The 16,454-nt window shown below is 41.3% G+C and overlaps 1 protein-coding gene across 1 annotated transcript in view; it reads right to left on the reverse strand.

The window, feature by feature from the left end:
• The window catches only part of LOC103080821 (cytochrome P450 3A29-like), a 29,534-nt gene extending 17,364 nt beyond the window's left edge, over positions 1-12,170 (reverse strand). The window contains exons 1-7 of the mRNA XM_007468878.1: positions 12,100-12,170; positions 11,478-11,571; positions 9,670-9,722; positions 7,021-7,120; positions 2,754-2,867; positions 2,419-2,507; positions 1,036-1,184 (exon numbers count right to left, since the gene is read on the reverse strand). Coding sequence (XP_007468940.1) covers positions 1,036-1,184; positions 2,419-2,507; positions 2,754-2,867; positions 7,021-7,120; positions 9,670-9,722; positions 11,478-11,571; positions 12,100-12,170 — 670 coding nt within the window. The remainder of the gene's footprint in view (positions 1-1,035; positions 1,185-2,418; positions 2,508-2,753; positions 2,868-7,020; positions 7,121-9,669; positions 9,723-11,477; positions 11,572-12,099) is intronic.
• Positions 12,171-16,454: the final 4,284 nt, after the last annotated feature.

A 16,454-nucleotide genomic window follows, 5' to 3' on the forward strand; every position in this document is an offset into this window, starting at 1 on the left:
GCAGGGTTTCAGGATACAAGACCAATATACAAAAATCAATTGTATTTCTATACCTTGCAATAAGTAATCCAAAAGTGAAATTAAGAAAATAACTCCATTTGTAATAAAGTAAAAAATAGAATACTTGGGAATAAGTCAACAAAAATGTGCAAAATTTCTACTCTGAAAACTGTGACATTGTTGGAATAAAGATCGAAGTAAATGAAAAACATCCCATGTTCATGTATCAGGATACTCAACATTGTCAAGATAGCAAATGTACAGAATTAACACATTCCCTGTCAGAATCCTAGCTGGCTTCCTTGTAGAAATTTACAAGCTGAATTTAAAATTCATATGGAATTTCAAGGGGCCCAGAAGAGCCAAACCAATATTGGGGGGGGAAAAAAAGGAAATAAGTTGCAGGACTCATACTTCTTGATTTCAAAACTTATACCACAAAGGTGCAATAAGCAAAGCTCTATGCCCTAGCAGCATCCAAATATATCATATAGCAGTTTTAACTGTAGTCACATTGCACATTATGCCACCAGTATTTATTTATGTTATAACTCAAAGTTTGTACCTTTTGACCACCTTCATTCAATTCCCCCACCACCCATCCCCACTTCTGGTAAATCAAAAATATGAAATAGCTCTTCTATGAGTCTGATTTTCTTCTTTTTGATTTAGCATTTAAGTATTTGTCTTTCTCTGTCTGACTGATTTCATTTATCATAATACCTTCAAGGTATATCCACGTTATGCAAATGGCAGGATTTCCTTCCTTTTGATGGCTTAATAGAACTCCACTGCACGCACGCACACACACACCCACACACACATACATATACATACCACGTTTTCTTCATCCATATGTCAACAGACACTTAGGTTCTAAATATTATTGAATTTTACATTTTAAATGGGTGAATTACATGGTATATAAATTATATCTCAATATAGATATCTATAAAAGGAAGAAAGAGATGGAAGGGAGGAAGGAAGGAATGAAGGAACGAAGGAAAGAAAAAGAAATATAGTGGGTCCACATACCTGAAAAGATAAGGAGTGGATCAAGGAAATCAAATCTCAAGAGCTTCTTAGTATGTTCCACAAAGGGATCGTGTGGGTTGCTGAGGGAATCAATCTTCACTCCAAATGCTGTGCCAATAATCACATCCATGCTGTAGGCCCCAAAGAAGCTGAGTAGAGAAAGATATGAGCAACTAAAATCAACACCTCTTTACTCTCCTTACCCAACATATATAACAAGAAGTACATGTAAAATCAGATGCCCAGACAAGGCAGGTATAGAGCCACACTCTTTCAGAAGCACCTGTTGGGCCATGGAAGAGTCTATGCTACTATCACTCACGCATGAGGTGTGTCTGAGGTGCCAGTGATGCAGCTGGCCCAGTGCCAGGAGGGCTGGGGACACTAAGGCAAGTTAGATGTCCCCCCACAAACTCAAGGAGCTCAGTCACAGAGGGATAGACACCCATAATCAGACAGAGTACAGTAGTGTGTTTTGACTACAGGCAATAATAGGTGTATAAGGACTGCGTCTGAGCGGAACCAAGGGTGTAAAATTAACTCATCCTGGGGGAGTCAAGAAAGGGGACGTTGATCTGGGTCTTGCCTCATCACAGAACCTGTGCTCAGAGCTGATTCCTCTTCAGTGAATTACAGAACAGCAGCACCCTGTTCTGAGTTGCCAGGAACATCATCCCTCACTGCCTTACACCCCAGCTAAGGATCCTGAAAGACCCACACTTCCTCAACTCCAGTGGTCTGTGGTTGCCCCGAGGGCAGACTCATTTCTGTGAAAGGTAAAGTGTAAAATGTCTCTCGTTAAAAATAAACAAATCGCTCTAAAATTGACTTAGGGGATTTAACAGCTAAGTGATCCTATGTCCCCAGGTTTTCCAGGGCAGTCCCAGTTTACTTGTTGTTCCTGCATAGTGAAAAAAATCCCAGTTTAGATGATCAATTCTATGGTCATCCTACCCATAGCCTGTACAAGGCCTTCTGTCTTTTTGGACTGACGGAGAGGGGAGTGGTGGCAAGATTTAACATTCAGTGTTTGCAGGTGTCCTCAGCCAGATTGTGAAGAGATCTAAGTTGTTCCGAGTCCCATACTGTGATGATTGTACGTCACCCGCTGCCTACCAGTATGTACCAAGTCCCTTCCCTGCCACCATTCCATGCCATCCACACTCAAGATTGGTGCAGTCACGTTTCTTCCTTCTCTCCTGGCTGTCCTGCTGTTTTTGGCGAGCCACCTCTCTTTCTGGGATGGGCCTTTGGGAGTTGTACCACCACATACCTACTTCTGTCTGATCACTACCGTAACTCAGCAGTGGGAATCTGGCTCCCTGGCAGGCAGCTGGAGGGTCTCAGTGGAGCTCAGGTACCAGCAGCCTCACCCCTACTTACTCTTTCACGGTGATGGGCTTGCCTTTCTCTGCTTCCTTTCTCAGGTTCCTCACCAACACATCTCCATACGTGCTGATAATGGGGAACATCTAGACACAAAATAAACACCACCCGAAGTTAAATGTGGAGACTCAAGTCCTAGAAGGACCTGACTTTCCCATGAATGGAGCAGTGACATTTGATAAGGAATCTCATAATGTCTCTTCTAGGAGGTGAAGATAAAAGGCTATTTTAGGAAGCTCGAATTTAGTAGCCTCCTCGCTGGAAAAGGACTGTGATTTTATTTTCTACCTTATTCTTTAAGGTTCTAATTGAAAGTCCTCTTCTTTTCTTACCTCCTTGAGTTTTCCACTGGTGAAGGTTGGACACAGCAATGTTCGTATCTTCTTCCATTGTTCATCCTCAGCCAGCGAGATGGCATTTTTCATAACTCCCACTGGACCAAACGTCTAGAGTTGAAAAAAACACATTTTACCCTACATAAGTTTTGAAAGTCTTGACATTTTTGGAAATTGTGTTAAATGTGCACCAATTATTCAACAGTTAGTGACTGTCTACTTGGAAGCAGGCCCTATGCTAGATGCTCAATAAATATTTAGCTCAAATATTTGTCCCAAATGCATAGCTTCCTGTGAGGGTCAAGGAGACATCCAGCCACCTGACATCATTTCCAGACTTTATATGCCAATCTCCTTTTAAATGAAATGACCCACATAGTAGGAAAACTGTTCTTCCAGAGGAATAGACAGGCATAAGACCTAGTTCATCCTCCTGGGCTGTGCAAAGTACAAGGGTATTGGTGACAGATAGCCAGATAGCCTTGGCAAAGTGTATGTTGACTCAGACAAGTTCTGTCTTTACATATATCTAAAGCCTGAGCAAGTGGAAAAAGGGATGTCTTGATATGGTGATTGTTTCCAAAAACAGTGCTTAGCACTTGAAAGCTTAGGAATCTACTTGCTAGTCTGAAGAAATAATGCAATTACACAAAATCATTTTCCCCTACATTTTTTGCCCAGGATAAGAAGGAAGAAAGGTAATTCTATTTCTCAACTTGGGACTGGCCTATCAAACCAACCTGCTTGGAAATTTCCACATTCTTCCAAAATAAAATTTTGTTTTAAAATGGATATTTCCAACACCCATTCATGATGAAAACTCATAAACTAGGAGGAGAAGGAAACTCCCTCTACTTGATAAAGGGCATATGCCCAAAACAAAGCAAAACAAAACAAAACAAAAAAACTATAGCAAAAAAAAAAAAAAAGTCAGTACTTTGCAAAGATCAAGTAAATAAATGGAAGCACTAACTTAAAATCTCTCCATAAAATATCCCAGGCCCAAATGAGTTCTTTGTTAAAATATATAAAACATTTAATGAAAAAATAAGCAAGGATACTTTTCCCAAAAAAGGGATCCTTCAGAAATGAGGGAGAAATAAAGACATTTTTAGACAAACAAAAGCAGAAAGAATTTGTCACTACTAGAACAGCCTTACAAGGAAGTTCTTCAAGCTGAAAAGACAGAACACTAACTAGTAACATGAAATCATATGAAATAATAAAACTCACTAGTAAATGTAAATATACAATCAAATTCAGAATACAGTAATATTGTAATGGTGGTGTGCAAATCACTTATGACTCTAGGGTAAATGTTAAAAAGACGAAAGAGTTTTAAAAAAGTATAGCTAAAATAATTTGTTAATAGATACACAATATAAAAAGATGTACAATTCACCCTTAATCAATGCAGGCTTGGACTACGCAGGTCCACTTACAGGTGCATTTTTTTCAATAGTAAATACTACAGTACTACATGATCCATGATTGGTTGAATCTGTGGATACGAAACCACGGAAGGAGGAATCTCAAATACAAAGGAACCACATAACAGAGGATGGACTATAAGTTATATGCAAATTGACTACAGGGAAGGTTAGCACCCTTAACCCCAGCACTGTTCAAGGATCAACTATAAACTATGACATCAAAAACATAAAATAAGTAGGGGAGGGAGAGTAAAAACATTCAGCTTTTGAATGAGAATAAATAGGCTGTTATATGTATGTATAAGATGTCTTCTGTAAGCTTCACTAACCAGTAAGTAAAACCTATAGTTGATAAAGAGATAAAGAGGAAGGAATCAAAGATACCACTATAAAAAAATCATGAAATAACAAAGGAGACAAGAAGAGAAAAAGAAGAAACAAAGAATCTATGAAACACCTGGATTAAGAAAATGGCAACAGTAAGTCCGACCTACAATCACTTTAAATGTAGATGAACAGATGAATGGATAAAGAAATGTTTGTGTGTGTGAATAATTATATATATAATGGAATGTTATTCAACTTTAAAAAAGAAAATCCTGCCATTTGCTACAACATGGATGAACGTTGAGGACAACACACTAAGTGAATTAAGCCAGACACAGAAGGATAAATATCACATGATCTCACTTAAATATGGAATCTAAAAAAAACAAAAAAATTCAAACTGATAGTAACATAGAGAAGAATGGTGCTTATCAGAGGCTAGTGGGAGATGGGGCAGGGGGAGGGGGAGAAGATATTGATCAAAGGGTACAAATTTTCAGTTATCAGGTGAATAAATGGAGACCTAATTTACAGTATGGTGACTCTAGTTAATAATACTGTAATGCACACTTGAAATTTACTGAAAGAGTAGATCTCAAACGTTCATACCACTCACACACAAAAGGTAACCATGAGGGGGGATGTATGTGTTAATTAGTTTGTGGTAATCATTTCACAACATATACATATATCAAAGTATCATGTTGAGTACACCTTGAGTATATACAATTCTTTTGTCCAAAATAAATAAATATAAAATTTTAAGTGGTGAAAGATCAGGAACAATGCACCCTTCTTTTCCTACATTATAAAAAGTTTGAACTAGTGCAGTAAGTTCTAGCTAGTGCAGCAAGACAAGAAAAATAAATGAAAGGCATACCGATGGGAAAAGGAAAAAAGTGTTCCTATTTTCAGTTGACATAATTGTCAATATAGAAATTCTCAAAGAAATAATAGGGAAACCTCTAGAACTAACAAATGACCTGAGCGAGTTTGTAGCATATAAGATCAACACACAAAACTCAACCCCATTTCTATATAATAACAATGAAATGTGACAACACATTAAAAACACAGTACCATTAACAATCACTCTAAAGAAAATGAAATAATTTAGGTATAAATAAAACAAAACATGTATGAAATCTCTATGCTGAATACTACAAACTGCTGTGAAATGATCAAAGAAAGCCTAAATAAATTGAGAAACAATATTACGTTCATAGATTCAAAGATGTGACCTAGTAAAAATATAGATTTTCCCCAAGTTGATGTAAGGGTTAATTCAATTCTATCGAAACCTCAGCAAGTATTTTGCAAACATAGATTAGCTTATCCTAAATTTGTAGGGAATAAAAATTTATATGGAAGGCAAAGGACCTAAAATAGCTAAAACAATTCTGAAAAAAATTAAGTGGGAGGAATATTTTACTTGCCAAGACTTACTGTGCAACTACAGTCATCAAGATTGTGTGGTACTGGGGGAGGGATAGATACATAGATCAATGAACTGAACAGAGAGTAAGAAATAGACCCACAGAAATAGGCCCTAATGATTTTTGACAATGGTGCAAAAGCTATTTAATGAAGGAAGGAGTCTTTCCACAAATAGTGGAGGAACAATGCAGACATTTACAGGAAAAAAAAACCCAAAAAAACCCCAAAAGACAAAAGAACTGTGACCTAAGCGTCACATGTTATACAAAAATCAGCAAAAAATGGATCATAGACTTGGGCTTCCCTGGTGGCGCAGTGGTTGAGAGTCCGCCTGCCGATGCAGGGGACACGGGTTCGTGCCCCGGTCCGGGAGGATCCCACATGCCGCTGAGTGGCTGGGCCTGTGAGCCATGGCCGCTGAGCCTGCGCGTCCGGAGCCTGTGCCGGATCCGCAACGGGAGAGGCCACGTACCGCAAAAAAAAAAAAGATCATAGACTTAAATGTAAAACATAATACTATATATTAATTAGAGGAATAAGGGAGAAAAACTTTGGAACCTAGGACTAGGTAGAGGTTTCAGACTTGATATCAAAGGTACAACCCATAAAAGAAAAAACTGACAAAATTGGCCTCATCAAAATTAAAAAAAAAAAAGTTTGCTGTGCTAAAGACCCTGATAAGAGGAAAAGACAAGGTACTCACCGTGACTATAAAAGAATAGTAGGAGGGAGCCTTATGGTGATGGAACAGTTCTGTATATTAATGGAGGTAGTTACACAAACCTAAATACATGATAAATTTTCATACAGCAACACACACACAAAAATGAGTGCACAAAGAACTGATTAAAACTGAATAAGCTCTGTGGATAGAATCAATGTCAATTTCCTGCTTTGATACTGTACTATAATTTTTCAAGATATTATCATTGGGAGAAACATGACGAGGGTACATAACATGGGATCTCCCTGTATTTTTTTCTTTTGAGAACATGCTGTGAATTTATAATTATTTCAAAATGAAAATTTAATAATTAATTAATTAAAATTTTAAAATGCATGCCTACCCGCCGGTTTGTGAAGACAGAATAACATTCTTTCACTAGCACTGTTTTGATCATCTCTAGATCTGTGATAGCCAACACGGGCTGTTGACCATCAAAAAACCTGTGTAGAGAAAACAGAGCTGATTAAACTTAATGAGCCAGTTTCTGCAGCTGGAGCCACAACTAAAGTCCAGATTTTCAACTAGATGTTACATAATCCCTACTCCTAGAGATCATGGTTAGAAATAACATTAAAACATGGGTTAGGTCTAGGTGGTGTGTGTATGGATATTTCCTATACCAACTTCATAATTCTTAGGGCTTTAAAATATTTCATATCAAAACATAAGTTAGCTTTAGTAAATAATTGAAGGCAAGTTAATTAACTTGAAACCAAAAAATAATTAATTATGGAGAGTCCACCCACTCTGTCATTTTTGAAGATATATCAAAAGCATGAAAAATGCAATGATGTAATAGCTGAAACTTGTAGACACACTGATCATAAATATGTACAATGTGTCTGCAAATGGAAGAAGATTAAGAATGCTCAACAAGGGCTTCCCTGGTGGTGCAGTGGTTGAGAGTCTGCCTGCCGATGCAGGGGACACGGGTTCGCGCCCCGGTCCGGGAGGATCCCACATGCCGCGGAGCGGCTGGGCCCGTGAGCCGTGGCCGCTGAGCCTGCGCGTCCGGAGCCTGTGCTCCGTAACGGGAGAGGCCACAGCAGTGAGAGGCCCGCATACCGCAGAAAGGTTTCTTTGCTCTATTTTCAAAAATACGCTTACTTTATACTTTTTTAAAGGAAATCATATTTTAAATAACAAGGAGATATCCTTGGTAGCATCAAGGATTTGCAACAAAAGGACTGAGAGAATAAAGTAATTCAGAGGAACATGTATAAATTCATTTTTAAAATATTTTCTTTTCACTATTTATATTTATTCTTCGACATGGGTTCCAAGTGGGCCTAGGGCTCCATGTAGGTGACATCCATCAGCAGCTAGGCAGGCCCACTTTTGACACATGTACCACACAAAGCTGACTCCTCAGATGTGACACATCCCAATTTGGCCTGATCCCCTGTCAGGATGCCCGTTCATGGGAATGGGCCACTGGCATGAGGCTGACTCTAAGTTAATCACACTGTCTTCCGGCATTTTGTTTCCTCTATCAATCATTTGCAATGGCTAGAACACAATGGAAGGTTTTCTACATGTTACCTATTATTCCTCTGACTTCACACAGGAATTTCAAATGGTTTTGTGATCACATATAAAAATGGATGAGAACTAAAACTGAGAGGGTTTAAGTGAGTGTCATGTGCATTTAGTGTCGAAGCAGTGACAGAAGGGATTGAGGAGGCACTTAATCTGCTTTTTCATCTGATTGACCATATTTCTTGGATGATTTCCCTTCTTCCCATCATGTTTTTTCAAAAACACCTGGGTGGAGAAGGGATAGTGGTTTGGGGTGACCCTTTATACTCATGATGTCACTCCAGCCTTAGTATTTCTTACACTCTGAGTTAAAATTCAGATTATTGGGCCCCATTCCAGATCCTCCAGGTTCAGTGTTGCTGGCGGGTGGGGCCCAAGGCTTCATTTTTAACAAGCCCTCCCAGGTGGTTCTTATTTACACCTAAACATGAGAAACATTTTCTAAAAAGAGAACTGGGATCTACTATGAAAGAGTGACTCCACCCAGAGCTCAAAAGTACTAAATGTTGGAGGGGCATTTGGAGCTGGTCCAGTGGCAATCCAGTTCTATGTGTTTTTCCATGCAATCACGTTGCCCTCTGGGGCCATGGCAACTCAGCAGAGCCCTATGGTTTCTGAGAACTTGATGAGAGAAGATGAAGAGGTACAGAGAGGAAGAACTTTCTCCCACTTGCTTTTGGCAAATAGTCACCACGTTACACCTCTCCTGCTGCTCTCACCAAACCTCCAGCAGCTGCAAAAGGGACCAGCCACTGCAATCAGCTGGGGCCACTCTACAAAATCATCAAGGCCTTCAGCCCATCGGAAACACTCTGGGTTAGAAATATCCCACATCTCTTCAAAGTCAGAGGAATAGAGTAGTTAAAGCAATACCAGTATACACTTCTACTGAAAAGTCTTGACTTAAAAAAAAAACTAAACTACATAAGTGCAGAGAAATTTTTTAAAAGCTGAGCAGAAATGGTTTCCTTTTCTTGCTACCTATACCCGTGAGTCCTTCTTTGAAAAGGACATATTAAATCCAAAATTTAGGTAAAGGAGTTTTGGTTTTTAATTAAAAGTGAATCATGTGGGAGACGATAAAAGAGTACATTTGTGACCAGATATTAGAATGTTCTGGAATAATGCATTTTATGCAATTAAAGGTGCCCCAAGGAAGGAAAAAATGGCGAAGGGGGGAAGAGCAAGGTACTGGGCATATAGTGATGCTAGGAGTCCCTGGGCCTCAAAGTCTGGAGCAAAGTGATGACGTGTGACTCTCCAGGCCTGACTCAGACTGTGGACCTGGACACCTGGTGACATCTGGGATCCCTGGTAGAACAAGCCTCCAAAGCTTTATGATAGATGACTTCATCCTAGGAAGCTCTGGACTGAGGTTGTCCTCCACACCACAGGTGGGGGGCACCACACCATAACAAGTCTACGTGATGGAAGTTTCCAGAATACTCACCCCCACGTTTTCCCATACTTTTTAAAACATTTATTGTCAAAATCCCAAATACCCTGCAAGAGAAAAAAATTTGGATTATTAGTTCAAATGTATTGAACTTTACCTCTAATTAGGACAAAAATGACCTGAATCGCATGGTATCAGGCTTACTATTTCCCACTGGCAAATGCGAGGAAACTCTTATTCAGAGACATCTTAGGGGAAAGAAGACAAAATAGAGGAGATATCTGAAATGGAGAATTTAAAATCACTCGAATTTTCTTTGAGTATTGTAGATACTAAACACTTACCCTTGTCGATGAATACTAATTACTCCTTGTCTTTCTGAGGGTTTTTGCTTGAGCACGTGTTGTCTCTAAAATCTCATAACCCTCTGAGTTAATCCTCCAGGGACAAGTGAGAAGACTGAAGCTGAGGGTAAGAGTTTCCTACACACACTTTCATCTCCTAGTTAAGCAGCCTCTTCATTTATCTCATGAGCCCCCTCTAGAATTCTAGCAGAATAAGGAAGTTGAGGCGCCAGTAACCTCTTTGGGTCTAGCAGGTTTAAAAACATCTAGGGCGTGTGGTGAGTGATAAAGTGAGTGAGTGAATGAATGAATGACAAAGTAGGTCGCCTTCTAGTTTTCCAGCTCAGCACTGAAAAGATGGGGAGATAACACAACTACACAAAGGACAAAGGACAGTGCAATTAAAACACTTGCCCTGAGTTTTCACTTCTGTAATTTAAAAACAAACTAACAACCACAACAAAAACTTTCCTGTAGCTAACTTTCTGCTGTGATGTAGAAACAAGCCTTATGTCTGCAGGAAAGGAAATCTGAGCCAGAGAGCAGCCTACACACAAGACTCTGCCCCCTGGACATATGGACGTAGCTCATGACCTTCAGTTCAGGGGCCAGGCCCTGGGCAAGGCATCAGAGCTGGATTAATATCAAGGCTTGGCCAGAATTCACAGTCCACCTGTCACCTAGTACATTTTGTTCAGTTAAATTAAAATTTTAAGTATTTTGCCATATCATGTCCTTTCTAGTGATTTTCCGTAAGTAATTCTGCCTTGTTTTTTTGTTTTTTAACCCACAGTTCCTTTAGTAGTTAAATATCTGAAGTCAAAGACAACCACTATCCAGTCTCCGTTATACTCTCTCTCTGCTCAAACTCATCCATGAGGTGCCTCCTTTGAAGACACAGATGTAAAACAGAAAGTTCTTGTTCCATCTCTCAAATCTCCAAAATAGTCACCGGTACAAGAGGTGGATTAGAGCATGGAAATAACTGCTGGGGTTAGCAGTTCTTGAGGGAATTCAAGTATGTGCAAATTACTCAACGGTGAGTACTAGGGTTGCCTCAGAAAGTGAAGTTTCCAATCAATCCAGGAGGAATTTTTTTTAAAAGGGTACACACAGCACATGCTAGCAAAAGGAAAGTCTGACTGTAGTGTACACAGCTTAATGAGTCATGACTGGGCACCCCCTTCATGCTTTTCTCCTAAGGGGGATGGTGCCTTCCTGGGAATCTGCACCTGGCAGAAAGAAAATCCCTTCACAATACTCACCAGATGGAACATCAAGTCCTGTGCTGAATCAGCTAGAGAGCTGGGCTGTCTGAGGCCGCAAAACCTGAGGCTCCTAACAGCTGAAAATGGAGCCATGGGGTAAACTTGGCCATGTGCTGAGTGGAGCCTATGGTGTCGTTTCTGGAAAGCATGAAACTTCAGACCTTCCTCTTGAGAAGGGGAAATTTTATCATGGAACTCAGCTGAGATTTGCAACCATAAGAAGCAAAGCTGGAGCTCAAACATCACGTACCTTTCGGTAGGACAGGATATTTCCAAAATAAGGCAGAGGTGTTGGCCCAGGAATCCCCAGCTTCTTAAAAAATCCATGTGAATAAGTTCCATATCTATAAAGTGAAAAAGAAAATCAGGTCACAGGGATTGTGTAGTAAGTGCTGGAGCTGGCCAGTCACTGACTTAGAATTGGACAGTCAACCTAGGGAGGTAACATGTAGGTGATAAATAATAACGGCGATTCCAAAAGTGATATTACATTCACTCATCACCTCCTTTCCCACATGCACTGTGAGACTCACAAAAAGTAATGATGATTAGATAAAAGCAGCTGAAGTCTTCACAGTCCCAGTCCTAGAATGAATACTTGATAAATGTTTCCAATTTCAGTGTTCCTAAGAAGTTGAGGCAGGAATCTTCCAGGGAATTAATCATGTTTATTAGTTACTTGACTCTTCCATGATTTGGAGATTCTCATTCTAGGTAGAAAGGGGAAAAGGTTTTTTTTTTTTGGTAGTACCCAAAGCTTTAGCAACTTCTGGTCCATTAACTTGGATCTTCAAAACAGACAAGGAAAGGGAGACCTGATTAGCACCCTAAGTCCAAGATCACAGAGGAGACAAGCCTGGACAGTTACTCACATATAGAGAAGCACCAGGATGGTAGCCAGGAGAACCCAGGTTTCCGTGGAAAAGCTTGAGATTAGGTCCATGGCCACTTTCCTCTGAGTTTCCCTCCTCTGAGTTTCCTTTCAGCTGTGTGTGCTATTCTTTGCCGGCCTTTGAGTGTGGAGTTTCCCTTCCTGGCCAGTGAGGCTGGAAGGTTTATGTTCTGCGAAGGGGGTGGAGCTGGAGCTGCAGCCAGTAGAAGGGCCACCTGTGCTCCACCTGCATGAGCCCTCCCTGCCTTGATGGTTGGCAAAGCGTCAGGGATACTCCAGTTTGACCTCCCTTGAGTTTATATCTGTGATAATTCAATATCAACTCAATCAGTGTTATCAGTAAGCCCAACTATTACAGAAACTCACATAAAACCACTGACCATATCTCCTCTAAACTACCCTTGTCTCCATAACTGCCGACACTTTAAAATACCTGAAATTCTTCCAACAAGCTAGGTCTACAGATCTGTACCCATGCAGTTTCCTCTGCCTAGAAATGTCCTTGTTTCCTCTATAAGTCTCCTGTTCATCCTTCAAATCCCAGCTCAGACAGAACCCACTGTTTTAGAGACTTTCCTAACCGACTTCCTTGAACAGATATAACCTCTTCTTCATCTGGAGAACTTCTGTCCTCTGCACACAATTCTAATATGTCCATCGCCATTGTTGGATTCCTTACCTAGTTCCCCCACCAGATTGAGAGCTTGTGCACAGTCTGGGTATTCGTCACCATCATGTCCCTGGAACCAAGACAGTGCTTTCTGCCAAGTGGGAATGAGAAAGTTTGGTGGACCTGAGCTGGTGGAGGTAAGATCACTGGGCCACTCTATGTCCTTTTCAAGTGGCTCTTTGGTGACCACACCATCTTCCTGGATTATTAATACAACAAGAGAGACTGGCTGCACCTCGGCCACCATCCCTGCACATTCAGGATGATCCATCAGGATTCTATTGACAAGAGGGCTCCTGAGGGAGAGACAGGATATGGAGGGGATGGTGATGGCGCACCGAGGAGTATTGATTCAGGCTGATTCCTGTCCTGCCCTCAGATGGTCCTGCATTAGACAGCAAGTTAGACAGATTCTAGACCAAAGAATGGCCCCCTATCTCTGGAGAGGCTGCAAGTCCAAGATCAATGGGTGTAAAGAGGAGAAAGCAGCCTGATAGCCGAGTGGGCCCCACCTCTCTATCCACCAGTGATGTGGCACACACAGTACACAGGACTCCAAAAAGGTGGTATGAGGTTTCTCTATGGGGCAAAGTGGGGTCAGAGCAGATGGCTTCCTGCTTTTTGACAAGTAGGGAATTTATAACGGGTATGAGGACCTGGCAAGGAGGAGGTTTATATTAGAGGTCAGTGTCATCTGTGAGCCCGCACCCCATTCCTTATGAGAGAAGCCTGAGGATGGAGGGTCTGGATATTACATGTGGCCTCATTGTCATTATTCGGACCCAGGTCCTGGGATTGCTTGGCCTGGAAAACCATGAATTACGTAAAAAACATAATCTCAAAGATTCTTAAACTCAACAGAAACACAAGACATTTAAGCTGTGCTCGTGCACTTCCTTCTCTCTTTATCCTTTCTCACTTTAAGTCCTTCTGCAGAAAGTGATACCCACCTTTCACCAACTCTTTCCCTCCCTCTGACTTGAAAGTCCCCAGGGCTCCTGGACAACAGGCTGAGATGGTGGATGTCTCATTGGTAAAATGCAGTAAGTCCCAACTATGTCACCTGCCTTTTTTATTTCCTTGGGAACTTGTCATGCAGCATGAAATTTCTACCATCATAGTTTGTCATCTTCGGGTTCGGACTTTCTCCAGGAGACACCTGTTAAAATCCATAGCTGCCACTGGTAAGTAAAATGCATGAATACTTCTATTCATTCGTGCATTGATTCAAGGTCAAGTGGGTGAATGTCAGGTGCAGGTATTGTGCTGGGGTGGGGGCTAGAAGCCATACAGTCTTCCTTGAGAGCAGCTTCCAAGTGGAGGGAGTGAGACGCACAACCATGCTTAGTATGTGGCATACCTCTGGAATCTCTGAAAAAAAAAAATGGAGCCCTACAGAGAGGTAGTGAAGGAGGAAAGTGGCTGCAAGCTTGAGTACCGACAAAGGACATACCTGGGAAACTGGAAGATGATCCCCAGGAAAAGTAGGATAGAAAGTCCCAGAAACTCTGATACATTTCTGCCCTCTTTCAGTGCCCTCTTTCGGTACCCTCTCTGGGCGCTGTTAAGTAGGGTCGTGTTACAGCCCCCAGTTTACAGATGTAGAGACTGAGGCTTAGTGACCGCAGGTGGCTTCCCAACAGCTGTTGATCACAACCCGTCATATGTAAGCTAACATGAAGATAGACTGGCAAGTCTTCTGCTCTGAAATGCCAGTATTCAACGTTTGCTGTTTTGTGGTAAGGGTCACTATGGGAAATAGTGAGACCTGAGGCTGCAGCAGCAACTTGGTTACAATCTGGCTCCTATCTCAATGGCTACCCCTGCCCAGGAGCTCCCCCACGGGTCTCCAGAACCAAGGACTCTATCTCACCTCACCAGGAATAAAGATAGGTGCAGGTCATGAGGACACTAAGGGTCTTGTGTGTAGGATCAACCTATGTTCCCAACTGAGAGGAACACAAAATACATCCCACATGGGATGATTGGGGTGTTGTCTGATAACTACTGACAACTTAATTCACTCAACTAAACTCACAGACTTTCCTATTCTTCTTGAGAACAAAACCTTTTATAGAAACTATATGATTTCATCTTCCTCCAAAACACATACTTGGCTATGATGATTTTCTCACTAAGCCTTATATGACCATCACCTGCCCTATTCACCTCAGGGCTGGTCCAGCTGGTTGGAATCTATCCCAATGGAGATAGGATAGTCATTTCCTGGGAATAAAACATAGCCAGTACCACGTCCTAACCAATGCAAATAGCCTTGCTCTGCAAGGGGAAATAATAGAAGGCATGATCTTTGTGCCCCTTCATTCACAGCCAGGAAGACCTAACAGAAAGCAACGTATATACTAAGATTGTGAAGGAAGACATGTGTGCCTGAAGATCACCCCACACCCCATGTCTCTCATCTAGTCGTTTGTGTACTAATGGGCTCGTCATTAAACCCAGACAGTATTCAGGTTGAAGACAGAGACAAATAGGTAGTTATAGTACAGCCAAGGTAAACTAATTATACAAGTTTCAGAAACAGTGTCTTTATCAACTATAAATGGCTTATCTTCTCAGTCCTTAGCAATGAGCTGGAGTTGAAAATCAAATAACACTCAAGGAGGTGTTAGGCTCACTAATAGGTGAACAGGGTGTCAGGGACTCAGTGATGCAAGAGGCGCTGTCAGTCTGCTATTCCTGTCCTTTTATATTGTTTGCCTAGGCGGCTCCTCTTCTGGGAAGCCTGTCCTGAGGTCCACTGGCTGAAAGAATTGCCCACCATATGGGGAGGCAGTGTTGCTCTGGAGTGATTTGTGTGTTAGACTCAAATTTCACAGGTCACAACCTGGAGTGTACAAACAGTGAAAGCAAGATTATGTGTTTGTATTATATCTCTGCTCCCATGCCCTCATTCTTCTCAGTAGGGCAAAACTTGAGCATGCCATTTCAGGGTAACAGGTGATAGCTAAGTTTTGGTGACTTGGGGAGGTGAGTAGACAACTTTTCAGGATCTCCTAGTATCAAAGGTGGGGAGATAGTGACAGGACATTCTGTTCTGGCCTTAGAGGAGGTGGGCACCTCACCCCAGTGTCACTGTATGTTGGTTGGGATCCATGCCTACTGTGTTCAGGCCACATGCCAAGCCCTGATTATAAAAAAAGTCAAAATCTTTGCTCTCATGAAGCCTACACTTAAAGGGGAGAGAGACATAAACAAATAACTTCTCAAATAAGTATTGAGGTACATATCAGGACATGTATTATGAAGTAGAAGAACCCCTTACTTAAGCTCCCTTACCATTGATATAGTTGACTTTTCTTTCTTTCCTTAAACTCTGTTCTCCTTGAAAGATATGAAGGCAACAGAATAAGCAGGACTTGATGCATTGGGAGTGTGTGACCTTGGGCATCCCTGGGTCTGTTTCCTCATCTGTCCATGATGGAAATTGACCAGAATTCATCTAAAAGGAACTTATTTCAACCACGTGGTCCCTTCACTGCCTGCCTCTCTCAACCTCTGTGTCTGTGGAGGATTTTCTAAACATTCCCTCCATTATACTTCCTCCCTTATATGTCATTGAGGCTCCCCAGGTCCCCCAGCCCAGTCAGGAACCAAGAGTTCTTGAGGGCAAGATGGAGAGCCAAGATGGAATAGGATGGACC

Source organism: Lipotes vexillifer, unplaced genomic scaffold (assembly GCF_000442215.2).
Source record: "Lipotes vexillifer unplaced genomic scaffold, Lipotes_vexillifer_v1.1 scaffold12, whole genome shotgun sequence".
In the NCBI taxonomy this organism is placed as follows: domain Eukaryota; kingdom Metazoa; phylum Chordata; class Mammalia; order Artiodactyla; family Lipotidae; genus Lipotes; species Lipotes vexillifer.